The 19,621-nt window shown below is 33.9% G+C and overlaps 1 protein-coding gene across 7 annotated transcripts in view; it reads left to right on the top strand.

Annotated features, from left to right (window-relative positions):
* Window positions 1–19,621, top strand: part of SEMA3A (semaphorin 3A) — a 441,509-nt gene that overhangs the window by 405,743 nt on the left and 16,145 nt on the right. For all 7 annotated transcript variants that reach the window (XM_081148088.1, XM_081148091.1, XM_081148089.1 and 4 more), the window contains 3 exons: window positions 8,154–8,195; window positions 12,379–12,536; window positions 15,888–15,955. In XM_081148088.1, the coding sequence (XP_081004214.1) occupies window positions 8,154–8,195; window positions 12,379–12,536; window positions 15,888–15,955 (268 nt within the window). The remainder of the gene's footprint in view (window positions 1–8,153; window positions 8,196–12,378; window positions 12,537–15,887; window positions 15,956–19,621) is intronic.

Raw genomic sequence — 19,621 nt, 5'->3', positions numbered from 1 at the left:
TTATCTATTGTACAGTGAAATTTTATCTGGTAGAACTGTGTCAAGTCATGCCATGCCATTTTTATTATTTAATTATATTCTGGGATTTTATGAATCAGAACATACATAATTCTGCAGTAATACTGTATTCTAGCTAATTTTTATTCCCCATATCTTTGGAATTATAAGTTTACATTTTTCCTCTTATCTGTTTTTAGTGCATTAATAAAAAAGTTAGTTTAAGACGATTAATTTATGCTGATCTTAAATGAGTTCTAATAAAATCTTGAGAGGTTGCAAACACAAATATTTAATATCCATTAGATATTATTAGTATGTTGCAGTTTCCAGATAAATACACAATTGAATTACACCTATGATAACTATTGAATGACATTTGTGTAATTTTTAAGTTATCATAGGAAGGTTTCTTTCTCAGACTCTAACAATTAAATATAAAGTAGTAATATTATGCTGGTATGGAAATAATTGTTTATGAGTTTATGATTTTGTAAAAAGATTGTTTGCAACTTAGAACACATCTCTTTCCATAGATAAATGTTCCAGTTCACTTCTATATTCTCTGCTATGCATTATTGTCATTATTTCTTCGGTCCTCAAGTAGACAAAACATATTTGGGCAGAGTTTAGAGAAATATTTACTTTCAACATTCTATTCTATCAGGCAAAGTTCATACATATATTGTGGTCTAGCAATTGGAATATTTCACTGTCAAACTTTGTTTAATTTTGCAGTGGGAAGAAAAAAACACAACACATTAAAGCAGTTGCTATATACAGTGAAGAAAGCAGAGAAATGTTGCAGTCTCTGTATTTCTACTGGAGCCTTTTGAGTCATTCTATTTAACATAAAATAAAATTACAAATGGTTAACCTGAGCATGATGGTAATTTGACAAGGTAAATAGACAGGGAACAAATTTAGGGTCATGGTAGTATCAGATACTCTTGGATTTTAAAAAGAAAGACATTTAATGCCTACCAACCAGTTAATTTACCATAGGATCTCCAGGAGACCGTGTACATTATGTGTCCTTGATAGACTGAATCACTAAATCTCATATAAATTCTGAATAAAAGCCAGTACTATGTCCATTACCATTGTGAGGTTGGTTTCAGGGAAACACCCTGGCTAATCACAGAACGTCGTTCCAGTGGTTTCGGTCACATCCAAGACACTTTTATCTGGGTGCAATCAAATCCCAATCAGAGTATAAGGGGGGGAAAATTCCTCTGCAATAAAAATTTCCACTTTAGAATAAAATTTTAATAGGTAATATGAAGTGAAGTAAAATTGGCATTGTTATAGGACTCTAGAAATGACTTTGAGTTGTCATTACGTATTCAAAATGGTATTAAAATACTAAGACAAACTTAATTCCAAATATTATTGTAATCATAAATCTGTATTTAAATCAGACTTACTATGTGATCCTGAACATGTTGGTTACAGTCAGTCGATCCTCAGCTTCTTCAGTTCATAATTTTTTAAAGTTTTTTTTTTTTTTATTATTAAGATTACTAGTAAATGGTAGCTATTGTTAACTAGTTAGATAAATAAAAGTCTCTTAAAATGCTTGAAAATTCTGCATCCATATCTTGTTAAAAATATTCAAAAGGTATCAAGGTCAGACATATGTAGATTTTTACTTTACTCAATGAAGGATTTTCTTTCCAGTTCAAAGAGGGTTTTACTTTTGAGACAGTGGAGGATTACATCAAGTTGCAGTACATTTAGTACAATGGGTTTTATTTATAGTCCTATTGACTGCAAGGGATTGCAAGGCAGTTACATCAATATCACATGCAAAACCCAATTTATGCAATATTCCATGAACAGCTGAGCAAATACATGAAAGAGTGTAATTTTCATTCAAATGTAAAACATAACTGATGCTTTCCAAAACCTAGACTATTAATTCATTCTAAAGGATGAATTAGCATCCAGGGAGCTAAGTCAGATTCTCCTGGGATCAGTAGGTTGAAAAGCTACGCAAGCACAAAAGTTTAATAAGGACCAGATTGAAATATCTGAAAAGATATATAGTAAATCAGAGTCATAGAAAATCTTGAAAAGATGCTAAATTTTTAACCTCATTTTTACTTGAACACCAATTAAATTTGCAAATGAACCAGTTTACATGAAAAAATGCTTACGAAGTTGCATCTGCTTTAAATGGAAATCATGTTCACCACCAGCTATTTCTCAGAAAAAAATATAGCTTATTTAAATGGACATCATTTTAAAATATTATCTATTAAAATTCAACCACAGACAGCATATAGTATACCTTATTCCAAACTGTTATTAATTTTCTAGTTTATAAAATAAGTTTCTTTTAATTAAGGGATTTTAAGATCTTAATTTAGGAATGTTGAAATCATAATGTGATACGATGCAAGTTTGGTGTGGATTGGGATTTGCTTTGTTTTACAACTTATGTATGAAATAATTCACTTTCATCTACCTTATGGATATGTAATTCAGCAAACATGAAATCTTAAATACTAATCAGCTTCACTTTTATATACTTTCACTTAAGATTTTCAAAGAACTTAAATGTATCTAACTTTCACCTCAATTATACTAAACTGTTAATAATTCTCTAAGAAGCACCTTTCTTGCATCTTGACTGTAAAATATATTTCATGAAAGTTTGCTTGAAGTTAGCTGCTTACATAATCACATAATTATTTCTCATGTAAAACTTTTGGAGTTGAAGAAGTTGCTATGGAAAATTTATCTTTCTAAGGCTTCTAAATTCTCTGTTTGGGTCCACTGATTCCAATACTATACAAAACTAAATAAAATTGTCAGCTTTGTCTTTTTTAAGTAATGAATTGTTCCCTTGATTTTTGTGATTTGATGCTACCATACTAAATTCTAAAGATCATATCTCTGCATAAAGAAAATTGATAGACATTCCTCTCATCATAGTTGTCTTCATGGTTTTTAATCTTATAGAAAATATTTATTTTTAATATCATTAATATAAACTATGAAAATGGTCTCTAAATTATCCTAATTAAATTAATTTACATTCTAAATCATTTATCTTATTTGTGTCTCAGGCAGGCTGTCTTTTCTTATTCTATTATTTATTTTATTTTAATCAAAGAACTTATATGCAAATATGCATAACCCATGGACACGGACAATGGTATGGGTAAGGCCTGGGGGTGGGGCTGATGTGGAGTGAAGGGGATCAATGGGGGGGGGAATCTGTAATACAACAATAAAGATAAATTTTTAAAAAAGAGTACATTTATTAAAGCTGGGGACAGTGAAACAAGGAAGGGCTTAGAACAGAAGAAGCAACAAGAGAGAGCCTAGGCAGGGCTGCTTTGGCTCACTGGGAAGTCAGAGAAAAGGGGGCCTTGGGGACAGGTTCAAGGGGTTAGGCCAGGACAAGCTGCCGCTGCCCATTGTTCCCCTGGCTGCAAGTCTCGTGGGGTCCCTTAGAGTTTAGGAGATTCAGGGCTGTGGGGAAAGAAGAAGGGAAAGGCACAGTAACAGGCATGTTCCCTGAAGGGAGAGCAAGCACTGGGTACTTTGTCTTAAGGGTTTTAAAGCTTGGGTGTTTAAGGAAGGTCTTAGGGGAGGATCTCAATAGAATATTCATCAGCTTTATGCTGGTGTGTGAAAATAAGATTTATTCCCTTAACTTCATCTGCCCTCGGGTGTGGTTGGCACAACTGATACTAGCTGGGTTTCTGCTGCCCATCTCACTGAGTAAGGTGATTCAGGCTATTTACCCTCTGGTTAGGGAGGAGAGGTGTGAACCATTTACTCTTGTTTCCTTGGCTATGAAGACAGGATTTTGTGATTTACCAGATGGCTGTAAACTGTTTGGCAGTTTCCCTATTCCAGTTGTCCTGGCTTACAAACCTGTCTCATTTCCCCCTCAGAGACTTCCATCCCTGAAATATTTTAGGGAAATAGTTTAGGGGTGATAAGGAGGATGGTATGTCTTCAGTAACTGCTTCCTGCTGACAAGGGTTGTGGACCCTGGCTACAAAGGGTATGGAAGTCTCTCCCTGCTTAATCTAAGGCGAAAAAGGGAATGAGATCTGAACTGGAACAGAGAAGCTGTTAGCTGATTCTTCCGAAGTAGGAATGGGCTGGAATCCCCAAAGCATCATCATCTTGGTATGGAACTGTACCATTCTAGAAGCGAAGCTGGTAGATTGCTTCATATCATTGACTCAATTACATAGTCTTGAAAATAAGTCAGTTCAGTTAAATTGTTGTGTCATTTCAGGAGGTGGTAATGCAGATGGGCTCCCAAAGTGAGACTTATATTGTGTAAACAAGAAATCAGGTATTTAATAAGGGATATGCTTATGGAAATAGAAGAAAAGACAAAGGTTAATGATCACAGCAAATTATAAACTAGTTTCTGAGTTTGTAAGACTGTCAGTCAAAAAGATTTTTAGATGTAAGTTACTTTTGCTAGAATGAAAGCAAGCAGTGACAATATGATAACTCCTCCTTATCTGCAGTTTGAATATCTCTGGTGATATAAATTCTGCATTGTTTACACAGCATTAGTCACTAAGATTGTTTAAGTATGAGCTATTGTGATAATTTCTCAAAGTTATATCAAGTCCTTTAGCTGTAATTTGCAAGTGCAAAGCTCAGGGAAAAAAAAATGTTTAGTTCTTAGTAATTCCAAGTCAAAGGATGGGAGAAAAATGAAACATTAATTTGGAAGAAAACTAGAAAATTAAGAATCCAATTCAGTTTGTAGGTGAAAAATAAAACTAAATAGAGTGTCACATCCACAACTGTGTGTTATAGATTTTATTGAAACATGATTTCCTCCCCTAAAATCACCTTCATTTTTATCAGAGCCAAATTAAGATCAATTCATTTACTGCATTAAATCCACCTTCAATTTGGCCTCATTATTTTCATAAACACAAAAAGAATAATAATTGGTCATGTAGACTCTCTTAAATCTACTTCACTAGAATCTCCAGTTGAACTTTAATCAGCCTCTCAGGGTGAAGAAGCCAAGCTACATAGTTGCCATCAGTCTTTGCCTTCAGTACCTATGGGTTTGAGTGGATTCCTCAAGATCTCAAGGTTCCCAAAATGTCTTGGGGTTCTCTTTTGCCATCTTCCAGGAAAGCCACCTTCATTTCTTACTTGGAGAGACTGCCATGAAACATGTAAATAAGCAAGGTACTAGGCCATTTCTCCAAGGGGCTTTTATCAGCTTCCTAAGTCAATCTTAATTTCTTAAAGCTTTCTGGTGACATCCAGGGTCTAGGCATGTCTCTCTCCAATATGACATTTCAATTGAAGTTTAGGTTAATAAAGCCACAATTGGAAACTGGCTTTATGTGTTCTATTATAAAGAGAACATATTCTTACTGGATTCATGCAAGCAAACATATTGCTATGAAAATAATATTCATTAAGAGTTGCCAAATTCTGGTAGGAGGAAAAATATAATTGCTTCAATATTGCTTATGAAGGTCTTAAATTTTTTAAGAAAATCCTGTGCTCAGCTCATGGTTTGAAGTAGAAATTTTCAGTTCTATAGCATATAGTAGATAAGTAAAACCACAAGAGTGGATGAGCAATCCAGGCAAAGAATGTAGCATCCAAAGGAGAGTGGAAAGGATTCTGCAAAAGAAAGGTAACATGTGAGGAATGCCTAAGGGTTGAGAAGACTCTGAAAAAGTCTAAATAAGGTGTCAATAAAGAGTTCCAAGACATATGGAAATTTAATCCTGAAAGCAGTCAAGAAGAAATAATTGTCAATAGTGCCATATAAACAAAGTCCAGAAATAATAATATAGGCTGAAAGTGTCCATTCAACAATGCAGTCCTTTTGGTGATTTCTGCACCTGAGAATTTTAGGCAACCTCCTGAGTAAGGGCTAGACTCGGTGGGTCAAGGGATGAATGGCATTGAGTGGGATATAAACAAGTAAAGACAAGTAGTATAAAATATTTAGAATGTTTTTGAAGAAATTTCAGCCAAGCATGAAGAATTAAGGACTTTTAAATGATAGCTGCCTTTACCTCATATACAAATTCAGTGGAAGGGGCAGACTGTACTGGGCAAAATAGAAGAGATGGGAGAAAAAGGTGAAAATTGTTAGAACCTTCTTTCGTTAATTTACTGATTCATTCAACAAATACTTAAGGAAGACTTCTAAATGCCAGGGACAATCCCAGGTGCTAGTGATATGGCAGTGAATAAAACAAATTCCTGTCCTAAACTTGTGTGTGTGGGCGTAGGGGTGGTGGGGGCAGGCAATAATTAAGAAGATGTGTTAGATACTTCTGCTGACCCTTCTCATATCCTATCAGCCTAGCTCTAATTCCTACTGTGTGTCTTTCACTTTCTGCCCCAGGACTTCTCTGACAGCAGGCAAAAGGGCAAACGAGTCACAACTGGGAGTGTGGGAGGTTTAACCTCCCTGTGGGCATCCTCTGAGTAATGGAATGAATAAATACTTTTCTTGGTGTAAACCACAGGAGACAGTTTTGGCAGTCACTGCCCACTGTTCTCAGATTTTCTCTCAGTGGTGGCTTCAATGACACATCCTTTTATTGACTTTCCCTCCTTCCTCTCAATTCTTAGTTCCTCACTCCTGTTGTCCACTAGAGATAAGAGCTTACTTCAAATTCTGCTTTGGGACGTTGAGGAAAACACATGTATTTCCAGATAGTAATAAGCACTAAAGAGAAACACTAAAGCAAGGAAAGTATATAGGAGTGTGTATGTGTGTGTGAGAGAGAGAGAGAAAGAGAGAGAAGAGAGAAACAAACACATTTGTAAAGTACTTTACATTTATTAACTCATTTAATATTCTTAACCATCCTATGAGATGAGAAAACTGAAATACAAAGAGGTTATGTAGCTCACTAAATATCACATTTATGGCCAGGTTTGAGTTACTGTTGGAATCCGCACAGTTTGGCTCCAGAGTTCAGCTCTTTGCATTTTGTTTAGGGCTCAGCTTCAGCCACCTACACAATGAGACCTTTTGAGATTATCCTTTCTATGAAGCCTTGTTCTCATTAGCCACCTCTGAAACCCCTAAGCAACCCCCTTCTTAGTGGTGGGTTTGTCACTGATGAAAGATATGATGGAGCAGAGTTCAATGAACGCAAATCTAAGAGGAATAAGCTAATGTGTTCACGTGAGTAGCCTCTTGGTGGTCTAAGTTCATCAAAGAACAGTCTTTATTTATGCTGACTACATATATTCAAATTACCTAACACAAGCCAAAAGATGTAAGTCCTTTCAAACACTTTCTGAGCAGTGCGGAACTGCAATGGGTTAGTAAACTGCAGTGAGCAACAAACCCAACTTGATAGGCTTCAATAGAACAGTTAATGGTGATTTCATCCCAACTGAGCGTGCATAGTCCTCAACGACTGGAAACTAGCCTGATACTATCAGCTTGTCACTGGTGTTATTGGGAGCTGTCCTGGCACTCCCAGCCAAGGCCGCATTGTTCTCCAGTTGAACATACATATTTTCACAGAGCACCAACATCCCACAGGGCCACTCTGAGACCATGATGAATTAAGAGAAAAGCAAGACCATTCTGTAATTATATCTGAACATAGACAAGAACATAAACGTTGTCCAAACCATAAAAATTGACCAAATCCCCCTATCTTACCTATGTGAGTGAGTGCTACTTTTTTCTAACCACTGTCCTATCATCACTCTGTTCTTCTTTCCTTCTCAATAAGACTGAAAAAGATACCTAATTATAGAATTGCCTCTGCTTTTTGATAGCATCCAATGCAGAGCAAAACCCCACTTCCTCGAACCCTCTGTCAAATCGCCTAACACAAGCCCCAAAGGTTTAAGTCCTTCTAATACTTACTGGGAGGTTCCATGGCATCCAGAACTACACTGAGCAATAAACCCAACTTGACCCACCACAGGTGTGCTCCTAATGGTCTTCGCTGGAAGACATGAACACTCTCTTATTGCCTATTCTACACATTTAACACTTATCTATGAAGTTTCTTTCATGTGTCTTATTTCTCCATTATATTGCTTCTTACCCACACTGAAGTTTTCTCTCTGAAAACTTATGTTTGTGTTCTATGTTAATTAATTAATAACTTTTATAATTGACCAAAGGTTCACATTTTTTTCTTTTTCTTCTTTAGGAACCAACTACTATTTCAGCTATGGAGCTTTCCACTAAGCAGGTACTATCATTATGTATTAAAATCAGTATTCTACATTTTTTTAATTTTGTGTTTCAGATATCTGGATATATTTATGATCCATCCAACTTTACAGATTTAGTGACAGTTGTTCAAAAAGAGAGAAAAGAATGAATGTTTTTACAACAAGCTTGTAGAATGAAAACTAAAGATATTTTCATTGCCCTGCTGTTTTGACCAATCTCATATATGTCTCATAAGTGTATTTTTAGATTATTATTTGTTGCAAATTTTTCTTTATAGCATTTTTGGTCATTGTAATATCATTTGCCCAATAATTATTTTCATCTATCTAACTGTCCTTTAAAAATAACAGTAGTGAATATTTTAGAATATAAGTTCATAATTTAATTTATTTGTACATAAAAACAAAATACATTTTATAGGCTAATAAAATTGTGCACTGGACTATATATGTTTGGAGATCTTGAATTTAAAGGTAATTTTACTTTTTCAGTAGTATTATATTCTAGAGAAAACATTTAGTTTGGCAAATATGAAGGAAAAACAGCAAAACAGTCACTGCCAAATGATGTTATTAAACTCCATGAATTCATAGGTTATGGACAGCATGTTAATAGTCTTTTCCACTCACACTGAATGAATGCTTGGCGAGACACTTGAACGCAAATGACTTCTAAATGTTAAATGACATGTACAAAACAAATATAATTTTAACTACTCACCAATTACCTTTTTCCCCACAAATGTTGTCTAGCCTTTCTATCCAATATATAACTGGTAACTATATTTTTAAAAGACTTGAATGTTGATTTGAATTAATAATTAATTATTAAATAACCTAGTAGAAATAAAACCTGAATGGAGTGGGGAGCCCGTCATTCACTGCACTGAAAACTTACACACAGAACTGTTTCATATGAGAATCATTTGGCTAATCTTATCTCCGAACTGTTTTATCTCTGACTATGCATTACCCCTTGTGCAAGACACTAAAATACTGCGCCAATAAAACTCAATGTGTGTTTTTTCCACACATACAAGCCAAAATGGTTGATAACTTCCAAGATACTTACAGAAACTCAGAGTGCAGATATTATTGACCTGATACTGTTATTTCACACTTCAGAAGTATGTGTTCACCTGTTCTTCTCATCTAAAAATTGTCAAATGTTGGCAAGCAAATCTGGGGATTTCCAGGATGGAAGCGAGACTGGGATGTTTTTTCCTGTAATGATTTGTTAAGATGTTTGTTCTCTGCTGAGTCTCATTGCCAATCTTAATTACATTATATCTGGTATCTTAAAACATTTCTTTCTGTTTCAAATATTTTAAAGCTATCTCAAGAATTACCTATTCAATGTTATACATTTCACCAAAAAACAAACAAAAAACAGTTTATCAATTTAAAATACAGTAATAGAAGAAAGTGTCCCCAGCCTTTATTTTCCAATAGGGAAAGTTTGACCATAATCCAGTGGCTAGCAAGTAACCTGATGTGCTCTCTGCTCCTGAGTTAAGATGTGACTCAATTTCCTTCATGCTCCTGGAAATTTTAAAAGTGAGGCAATAGTTTCAAGGGGGAAGAGGGATAAGCAGTGTTACTACTAATTTTCTGGATAAATGGACTCATCTCCTGCTTTATGACCTGCAACTTGTTAAGGAAGATAGTGAGAAAGCCTATGGAGATGTTAAATTGGGCAGAAAAAGCACATCAGGTTACTTGCTAGTGACTGGATTATGCTCAATGGTGCCTGCAACCCTCCCCTGTATTTCATTGCGATGGCATAATTGGTTTCACAAATCATTAATAGTACTGCAGAATAATTGTAAAATATAAGCTAGCCATTGAGTTGTATTTAATTTTTGGCATTTTATCAACTTTAGATTTTCATTACAATAGTTTTAGTTGCTATATTGGGGGTTTCTATTCCTCCCATGTATTATTTCTCTGTTTTTCTCTTAAAGGGATATAGCAAATTTAAATATTATTTAAATAATAACAACTCCTTTTCTACTCAAATGTCATATTTTTTAAAAATTATAAGTATGAATTTTGCTCATACTCCTTAAGAGCTATTGGACAAACATAGAGATCTTTTGATTAGGTATGACCAATTTGATCAATAGCTTTTTAAATAGTCATGACCACAATATATGGTTCAGCATGTCCATACTCACCAGTGCCAACTATGTTTCTGACTTTTGCTACCCCATTTTAACTAATTTAATTGTTGTTTAAGTATTATGTGTTTGTTTCATTTTTAAATTTACATTGAGATTGCTTGCTTTCAATACAATCTAAGTTTATTTTTTTAATGATGCTTTTGGAAGAGGGAAATAAAGAATGGGAAAGGGGGAAAGTTCCATTAATTAAGTTCTCTCTTAATATTTTTCAAATTATGGTCAACTGTTCTTGCATACTGTAGATGCCTTCAGATACAATTTAATTGTCTCTCAATGAAAAGCTGAGAGAAGAGATGATACTTCATCTTTTCCTCCCAGGGACTTATCATTTCTTAATTTGCTGTGATGTGTATCATTTTTCAATATAGAGTAATAAAAGATGAATATAGTAAAAAGTTGGGCAGCTGTGGTATGTACCCTATACTATGCTAGAATACTATATACTGTAAATAGTTTTCACTTACTGGAATGAAATAAGCAATATCTATCAGGATAGCTGCTTCCACAATGGTTTATTTTTTATTGTATTACTTCTTGCCTCTTAGTTCCTCTTTTTTTAGTTTAATATGTTTTTCATGATTTCTTTTCTTTCCCTTTCTTGTATTAAGATAAAAGTTAGTTGGTTAGCTTGAAAGCACAGAATTTTTTTCTATGTAAGTACTCCTTATAGCCTTAATAATTTATTTAATTCTAATAGATACTTCAGTTTTTATTCACCTTATTTATTTATTCACATATGTAGTCCATCTTTGAAAGTCTTTTAGAAATGCAATTTTATTTATATTCATTGCTGACTATGAGGCCATTTTTTAATATTTAAAAGAGCACACATGGTTCAGAGACCAGCTTTTCTGCAACTTATTTTTTATTTATATAGTTGAGAAATTAAAATACACTTTTAAGATCTTTCCCAGGAAAACTGTTACATATTTTAGTATTTACACAGCTTTTATTCAACCCTTTAGTGCAAAAAAAAAGGGAACTATGACACAAATTAGAGTCAAATGTGAAGAAAACACAAAATAATTGTATTTATATTTCATTTTGTGCTTAGATGAATCTGCAATTGATATGCTACATTGGCTCAGCTTTGTTAAAGGCATTTTTCATATTGTACTGAAATCCTGAATTAGCTGCTACTAGAAAGTTCCCCCCCCACTATATTCTGCCTTATTGGGTAACTCCAAACCCATTGAGGATAATGGCATTGCAGAACATTTTATCTGGATGCATACTTTAAAGATTTAAACATGCTCATTTTATGGATAAGTCTTAGAAAAATTATGTGAATATCCCCAGATCACACAGAGAGTTAATGTAGGGCAAGACCTAGAATCCAGGTATCTCAATGCCCAGTAGAGCACTGTCCACAATACCCTAGCTTTTTGGTTAAGTCTATTGCACCAGCCAGAGTGTACTTGATCTCATTCTTTATGACCTTTCAAATGAGAAGTAATTAAGTGGGGTTTTTTTTAAGTAATCTTCCTGGAGCTAGTGCAAGGACAACACAGTTGCTGTTGGGCAAAGTGTCCCATAAATGCCCTGAAACACATCCCAAGCGATGTAATAGGGCACCCAAGAGTCAGAGCAAATGATCGATGCTTCAGGTACACATGGCAATGTAGATAATCTGATTAATCAAAGTATGCACAATAGAAGTAAAAACAAGCCAGCTACCTAAGGACAAAAAACTGAAGGTTTGAACGTTGCTCAATGTCTCACTGCCTTTTAATTTGTTTTATTTATTTAGGTGTAATAGGCATATAACGATTGCTGTCTTCCTTTGTCCTCCCTTAGTCTTATACTTATAAAACACACCTGCTGTAGCCAAATATTTAAATTTTGATCTTGCTGTGTTTTAAATGGTCACATCATCTGCCAGGCCTTTGAAGAAACTACCGAGATTTTTTAAACCCACAAACATAAATTTCTCTCTGACATGTATAAACTTTTTTTTTTAATACGTCTGGAAAACAAGATCGTTTTGTCATAACAAATGTTGCTATTCTTTCTACAGCAACAGCTGTATCTTGGCTCCACGGCGGGGGTGGCCCAGCTGCCCCTCCACCGGTGCGACGTCTACGGGAAGGCCTGCGCCGAGTGCTGCCTGGCCCGGGACCCCTACTGTGCCTGGGACGGGGCCTCCTGCTCCCGCTACTTCCCTACTGCGAAGAGGTAGGCAGGACATTAGAAAGCGACACAGTGTCTGCTGTTTATCGTACTTGGTTTCAGTTGTGAAACAGCGCTCTTCATAGAAGTATGCCAACTTTTTTTGATGCACAGAAAGAGGCTTAGAGGTTTGTTTTTCTTTTTCCTTAATTAGTGGAACCAATGAGAAATATGTATAATAGGATAGTTGGGTACAAATGTCATGGGACAAATGGTTTTAATAAATGACTGGAGGACATCTACAGCATCACAGTAATGTCCTTGAATGTTTATACTTGGAAATTATTGAGTTGTGCAACTTCATTTTACACCGGGGGGAAAACTGAGGGTCAAAGCCACAGAAAAAAGTCACAAACAGAAACTAGACTGGACTTTGTGCTTTTTGACACAAATGTCCTTCTTTTTCAATCCAGCAACAGCCTATCTTGGTTTTAAATCGTAATAAGGCAATTTATGTCCTTGGATGTACAGAAAATTCTCAGACAAAATTATTTATTTCCCTTTAGAGTCTTAGAGAGTACACAGGGACCCAATTATAAAAAGTTTAAAAGAATTGTTTTTAGGTTTGAAAGTGCCACATTTTGTAAAACGTTGATTAACTGGGATCAAAATACATCTTTATTTGACCCAAATATATCTTTAGTTGACCCTCCAAATTTAAAGGCTGCTATATTATCATAGTATCATGAAAATATAAAACTACATAATAAAATATTTATCAATCTGTATATATCTATTATACAAATATTTTAAGTATACTTTTGAAAAAACTTTAAAGTATTTTTTAGGCCATGCTTGAATAAAAGATGTGAAGGTATGCCCAGACTTTATCTAAAACATATTTACAGAAAACATAACTAAGTTGCTGTCTGGGAGACTGAATGCCTTAGGAACAGACATTTGATCATTTGACATAGTGTTATATTCAAGAGGCTCAGTTATACTTCAGGAAACTCTTAGCACATCCTAAAAGTTGTATACAAACTTGATTTACTTTTGCTTTAAAAAATAAAAACATTTTCTTACGTTAACTAAATAGTTATCTCAACATGTTTTCTACCACTTTATGGCTGTGTTGATATTTACCACTATTTAAAAAACCCAGCATTGATAGATGAAAGTAATATAAAATATCTTGCAAAAATAAACCTAAAGATTAATAGTATGTACACTGAACTACTGAAACATAAAATAGAAATCAGCATTATCAAGCAAAGGCATTTTAAGAGCAATAAAATTTGTTTTTTATTATCGTAGTTAATGTTTTACAAGAAGCTATGAACATGTATATTTTTCATTGCTAGTGAAGTGTGTTGTACAACATTTGCTTCATTTTAAATGTTTGGAAAAATATTAAGGGAAAGAAATTGCCCTAATATCTACTGAAACCTGTTGATTCCACACTTTAGATAACATTGACTATAGTGGTAAATCATCTACAACTTTAATTTATCATATAATCAGTCCATATGGATGAAAACATAGTTAATAATATTAAATGTAAATGTAGTATTAGCCTATCCCATTTAGTAAGTACAGTTTTCTTAAGCCTTTAACGTTCAGAATTGAGATGAAATATTTGTATCATTTTCATATACCTATTGATTTTGCTAAAAGTGTAAATTTCAAACAAAAACTTAGTGTGGAGATATTTATTGTTGATTAATGATACCATGGATAGTTTAAAAAATTACAATGTGCAGTTTTTACAGCACTTAATTATTTGATTAAAATTTTATGGTTCCTAAAATCATTTCACTCTATAGGGCTTTTAATGTTGCTCAAAAAATGTGAATTCATGTTTGAACTAAAATTGACTATTATTTCCTTCCCATGTGAGAGGAAATGTGACTGATTTAGTAACCATTTTAATTTTAAGCTATGAAGGATTAAAAATCATAACTACAGCTATCATATGTTAAAAAGCTGTATGTTATATATTTTGAAATATGCTTATTGCATATCTGCAGTCCATGATTGAAGGGATTATTATTAACACATTTTGTTGTGCCTTGCAGATTTTACTTAATCCAACTGCATGTGTCTTTGAAAAGGATGTTTAGAGATCTCACATTATTTATATATTCTTTGTGATGGCATTTTTCAAAAGCTTAAGATGCAGTAAAAAATGCCTTCCCAAGTGCTTTGTGGTTCATGTTTCACAAGTTCTCTTGTTGGCTCAATTTTGAAATGTGCAACATCTGTTGACAGTCTCATCAATTCTACAAATAGGAATCTATAAATACTTTGACTTCTAAATTTACGAATACAGTAAAAAATTCCATGTTTGCAATTCTCAGTGGCCCTTGTGAGAGCTCTTTTCAGGGATTGTAACTAACTTTACAGAAAGACAATACCCATTAAAATAGATGCAGAAAACAGTTGGGCAAGTGTCCCCAATCTTTTCCAGTCTGTTACACAGAGCCAGTCTCCATTTCCAGCCTCTTTCTGGAACTACACATCTTGTTTGCACCACAATGGCTAGAGCCACCCTCCTTCTTCCCGGTCAACTGTCAGCTAAGCGCAGACAGGACACCCAGAATGTACTGCGACTAACATGATCTGAGCGGTACAATGTAGGGAAACTCATTTAGATTTTTCTAGCAAAGTGGGCTTTTCTTTCATTGTCTTCTCTCTTGCCTTCCTCTGACAAAAAAGAGGCCTCACTCTTCAATGCATGTTTTTGCTTTCCTTCTTTCACTCACTTCGCAGGTAAATTGGTTTGCAATCATAGCCCTACGATCATAAATGAAATATTTTGTTTTAAATGGGTTGTTATAGCAACCATGAAAGAAAATTAAAAACTAGCTTAAAAATACAATCCATAATCTTAATACTTTTAAACTTAACAAAAGTCTATTTATGAAATTATATATATGTGTTAAGAGAGAGAGAATATTCGCTTGAGTTTTAAGTTTCAAGCTTATTCCCTCATTAGTGGTCAGAAAAAACACACATTTAATTCTGTTTATTGAAGAAATGGGTTGCTATTCTATATTTTGTGATCTTGGCTCAGAATCAGAATTTAAGATGTTAAGAATCTAGGATTTTCTAGATGTTAGATTCTTATTGATTGATAGCCAGTAGGAAAAAAAATGAATTTTCATTATCAATGACTTTGAAAGACTTTTAACACATTGTTAATACATTTGTATACTGTTCCCCATTTTTATCATCTTGGAGACTGCTATTACAGATACAATGAGCTACTTTTAAAAAATCCTTTAGTCAGACACAGATGTATCTCTTTCAATAAACTCTTAAAAGAGTCTTTGATTTTTTATTCACCTTAATTCTTATGACAATTCCCAAGAGAGAACAAAAATACAATAATAACTTTTAAATGAATTGTTTTAGACGCACAAGACGACAAGATATAAGAAATGGAGACCCACTAACTCACTGTTCAGACTTACAACACCATGGTAAGTTACAACATTTTTCATCTTTCAGCCTGCTAACACCAGGATAAAATCTCAAGAAATAGTGCATATCCACACATATGCAGGGCACACACCTTTCCCAGAATACTTACAGAAATGCAACTAAAGGGAAAGAAAATCAAGAACAAAGAAAATTCTAAAGAACACAAAAAAATAAATTATGTCTTATTCTTGTAGGTATGATAAATTAAAGATTTCAATAAAGCTCTATGTTCTCATATTAGCAAAAGAAGCCAGTTTATGTACATGCTTTCATATATAGTAGTCACGTGAGAGTAGTAGGCAATAAACATATTCATTCAAATATGTCAAAGAAAAAAGTGTACTCTTAAAATAAGTCATGCAAAATAATCATTAACATGCTGATGATCCCCAATATATTGTTATTGGATATCCTAGTCAAGTAGAAGATAATTCCCATGTCTTCACGCTGATTTACTAATGCAATATTCTCTTGAACTGGGGATTTCGGACCAAGTCCATTTGATGCCTCCTAAAAGATGTCAAGACCTGTTTAATGTCAAGTTCCTCATTTAATGCTGAAATACCAACCAATCTTCATTTAAAATGGAGTAAAAATGTAGAATATCTCTCTCCCACTTCAACCCTTTATAAAAATAATAATGAAGCTGTGCTTCCCTCTGCTGGGGAAACTTATCAATGACATCACTGTTACAAAGAATTCATAGTTAAAAATAGCTAAACTGTAAATTGAACATAATTATCTCATTAACTTTTTTGGTGCATTTTACATTAATCTTAAAGGAAGATCTAATATTTTTATCATTTAACTTGGATTTGATCTACTAATTCTGCATGTAGAATTAATGTTTCATGAATGTAACAAAAGAAAACACACTGCATAAGTAGCACCCTAGCATGCCTTCCAAAATCTAGCTACTTTTCGGAAAGCCAGATCCCCTCTCATGTATCCTGTATGTACTAGTATCTAGTTAATGAACACCCACAGGGGTGTTTGGAGGATCCCAATACCGGGAGACAGGTAGCCATGAATTTAGCCTATATTTTGGGTCCATTTTGCTTGCAAAATTTTCTTGCCAAGGACTTTCCTGTCTGTTATTGTTTTAATTTTAAAGAAAAAAAATACCACTCTATTGGAGTAAAATGTTATGAATTTTTGTCATTGTACAGATATAGTGCGTTATTGACTTACCCTCCTTAATTTTTTCAAATGGCATAACTCAGGTGGACAACAAAGCATTCACTGGCCTTCTATTAATCTACTTCATGTAAAAATTTTGAATTATGATAAGCACTATTTAAGCTATGCAGTCTTACAAAATATGGATTCACTGTATTAAAGAATCTATTTGCTTAGCTATGGAGAAGATGATGATAATAACTGGAAATAGAAGAAATAAGATGATGTACCTAGAGCTCATTTTTCATCAGACTTTAATCTCCACACTGGTACGGGCCTTGTTATTTTGCTCACTCTCATATCTCTAGGGCTGTAACAGATGAAGTCATGAATATCATGATAATAAATATCATGTAGCTATTTAATAAATATTTGTTGAATGATCTAAATACTTCAAGCTATAGCACAGATACTTATTGTTTTGTTTTTCAGTAGTGATCTGAACTAAATAACATCTGTTGTTTTTATAAAAATGATTTCTCATACATTGTTATTAACATATTCAGAAATAAAATCTCTTAAGAAATATCAATTAATAAATAATTATTACATGTCAGTATATGTAGGCTGCTATGCTATATTTCAAAGATTGCTACAGAATTTTATATATAAATGTATATTTATATTTTACTGATTAATACAATAAATTATTTTACAATTTTAATACAATACAGTTTTAATACAATATTTTACAGATACATCCATTTTTTAGAAATCCGGTCCCTTCAAAATCCGTTAGTATTTTTTTTTTAATTATATATATGCTGGAATTATGAGTGTACATATACAAGGAAAAGCTGACCAAAGACTTATTTCCTTTTTTAAAAGTGAAACTGTGAATAGATTAATGTTGTTGACTGTTGAGTGACTAGGCATTAGAGAGTGCTTCAGATTTTAAAATTCTTTTTTTGCTGAAATTAGATTAGTGAAAGCCTATAAAAAATTGGTAATATAGAATTGTTTATCTATAAAAAATAAAATAAACATGAATCAAGTTTCCCTCTGACTTTTCCATCGAATTGCATGCTGTAAAGAGGAAAAAGAATTGCTGTGGTCCAATGTTCCTGGGTGGTGTGTGTGTGTGAACAACCCTAAGTAGATGCTTATGATATATGGGAGGAAATGGTAAAACAGTCCAAGAAGCTCTGCAGCAGTAAAACATTCCCTTTTTGAAGGCTTCTTAATTCCTTGTCTACTTGTTTCATAATTGACCAAGCATAAAAATATATATATACCAAAGATTATAGTAAATTTTAAATGTCTGGAAACTAAGTCAGGCATACCCGTATGGCCAGGCTGAGTCTTACCTTGGGAATCAGTGAATTATCTTGGAATAGGTGTTATCAATACTTGAAAGTAAAATGGGCAGAAATCCAGAACTCAGCCCTATTAAGTCATGTATGTTGTCTTGCTAATGTCACATCTCACATGAAATAAAATATTTGTACTCATATGGAAACATAAAGATATGTTTTCACAAAAAGCTGCTAAGCAACTTGAAGCGAAATTATACACTTCAGGACAATCAGTTCCAGCTGTGATGGTAAACATACTTTGTAACACTCTATATTTTATATATCTTGAGGTTCTAATAGAGAGACTATATGAAATAATTCAGAATTAAGTGAAAGAAATTTTCCACTTGATGAAACCTTTAACACTCACTCAGCACTCTGCTCCCTCTGCTTAAAGGCAGCCCTGACGGTGAGCTGGCCTAGGCGAAACAGAGGACTCCAGCTCCACTTCCCCTTGATCCAGACCTCTCTCTTCCCTTGCTTGTGGTCATTCACCTAGGGAAATTTTAGTATAAAAACCTAAATATATATGTGCTGGCAGACCTTCGTATCCTCCCCGTCACACCTCATACAGAATGCTAAAAACAAACCTCAGGTTTTTGCAGAATGTTTCCTTCCCTAGAATAACTGTTGTGCACAAAATTGGAGCTGGTCTGACTTTGCATTCAAGAACACGAGTAGCTGAGTCAATTTACCTTTAAACTACCTCCCCGTCCCCTTCCTTACTAAACAGGGATGAGTCATACTATGATCTACATATCCAGAGAAGGAAAAACCACACTATAAGTTTTGTTTTGTTTTTAAATTAACATCATCTTAGATTTTTGAATCTTTGAAATATTTTATATCCTAACTTCTAGTTTAATGTCAACATTGCATTTCACTTTGCAGTAGTTCCCTTGGCTGTTCTACATATGTGCATTTCCTTTCTAGTGTCCCATAGTAAAACATCTGCAGAATTCAATCTTCTTAATTATCTCCACAACTTGCTCAATTTATGTCTTGGTTGGCATCAAAATTTCATAAACTATCTTTGGCAGTGTCATTTTTATAGTCTGCAGAGTTGTAAATTTAGTATTTTGTAGCAATGCTAACCTGGTCTGTGCTTTGGCTTCTTTTATACATGTAGAAAAATCCAAATATGGACCTGAGTATTTAGCCCCAAGAGAAGCCTCAAGATTTGATAGATGA

This window comes from Miniopterus schreibersii (assembly GCF_964146895.1).
Source record: "Miniopterus schreibersii genome assembly, chromosome: 9".
In the NCBI taxonomy this organism is placed as follows: domain Eukaryota; kingdom Metazoa; phylum Chordata; class Mammalia; order Chiroptera; family Miniopteridae; genus Miniopterus; species Miniopterus schreibersii.
Note: the sequence above shows the minus strand (reverse complement) of the source record. Positions and strands in the feature narration are given on the sequence as shown.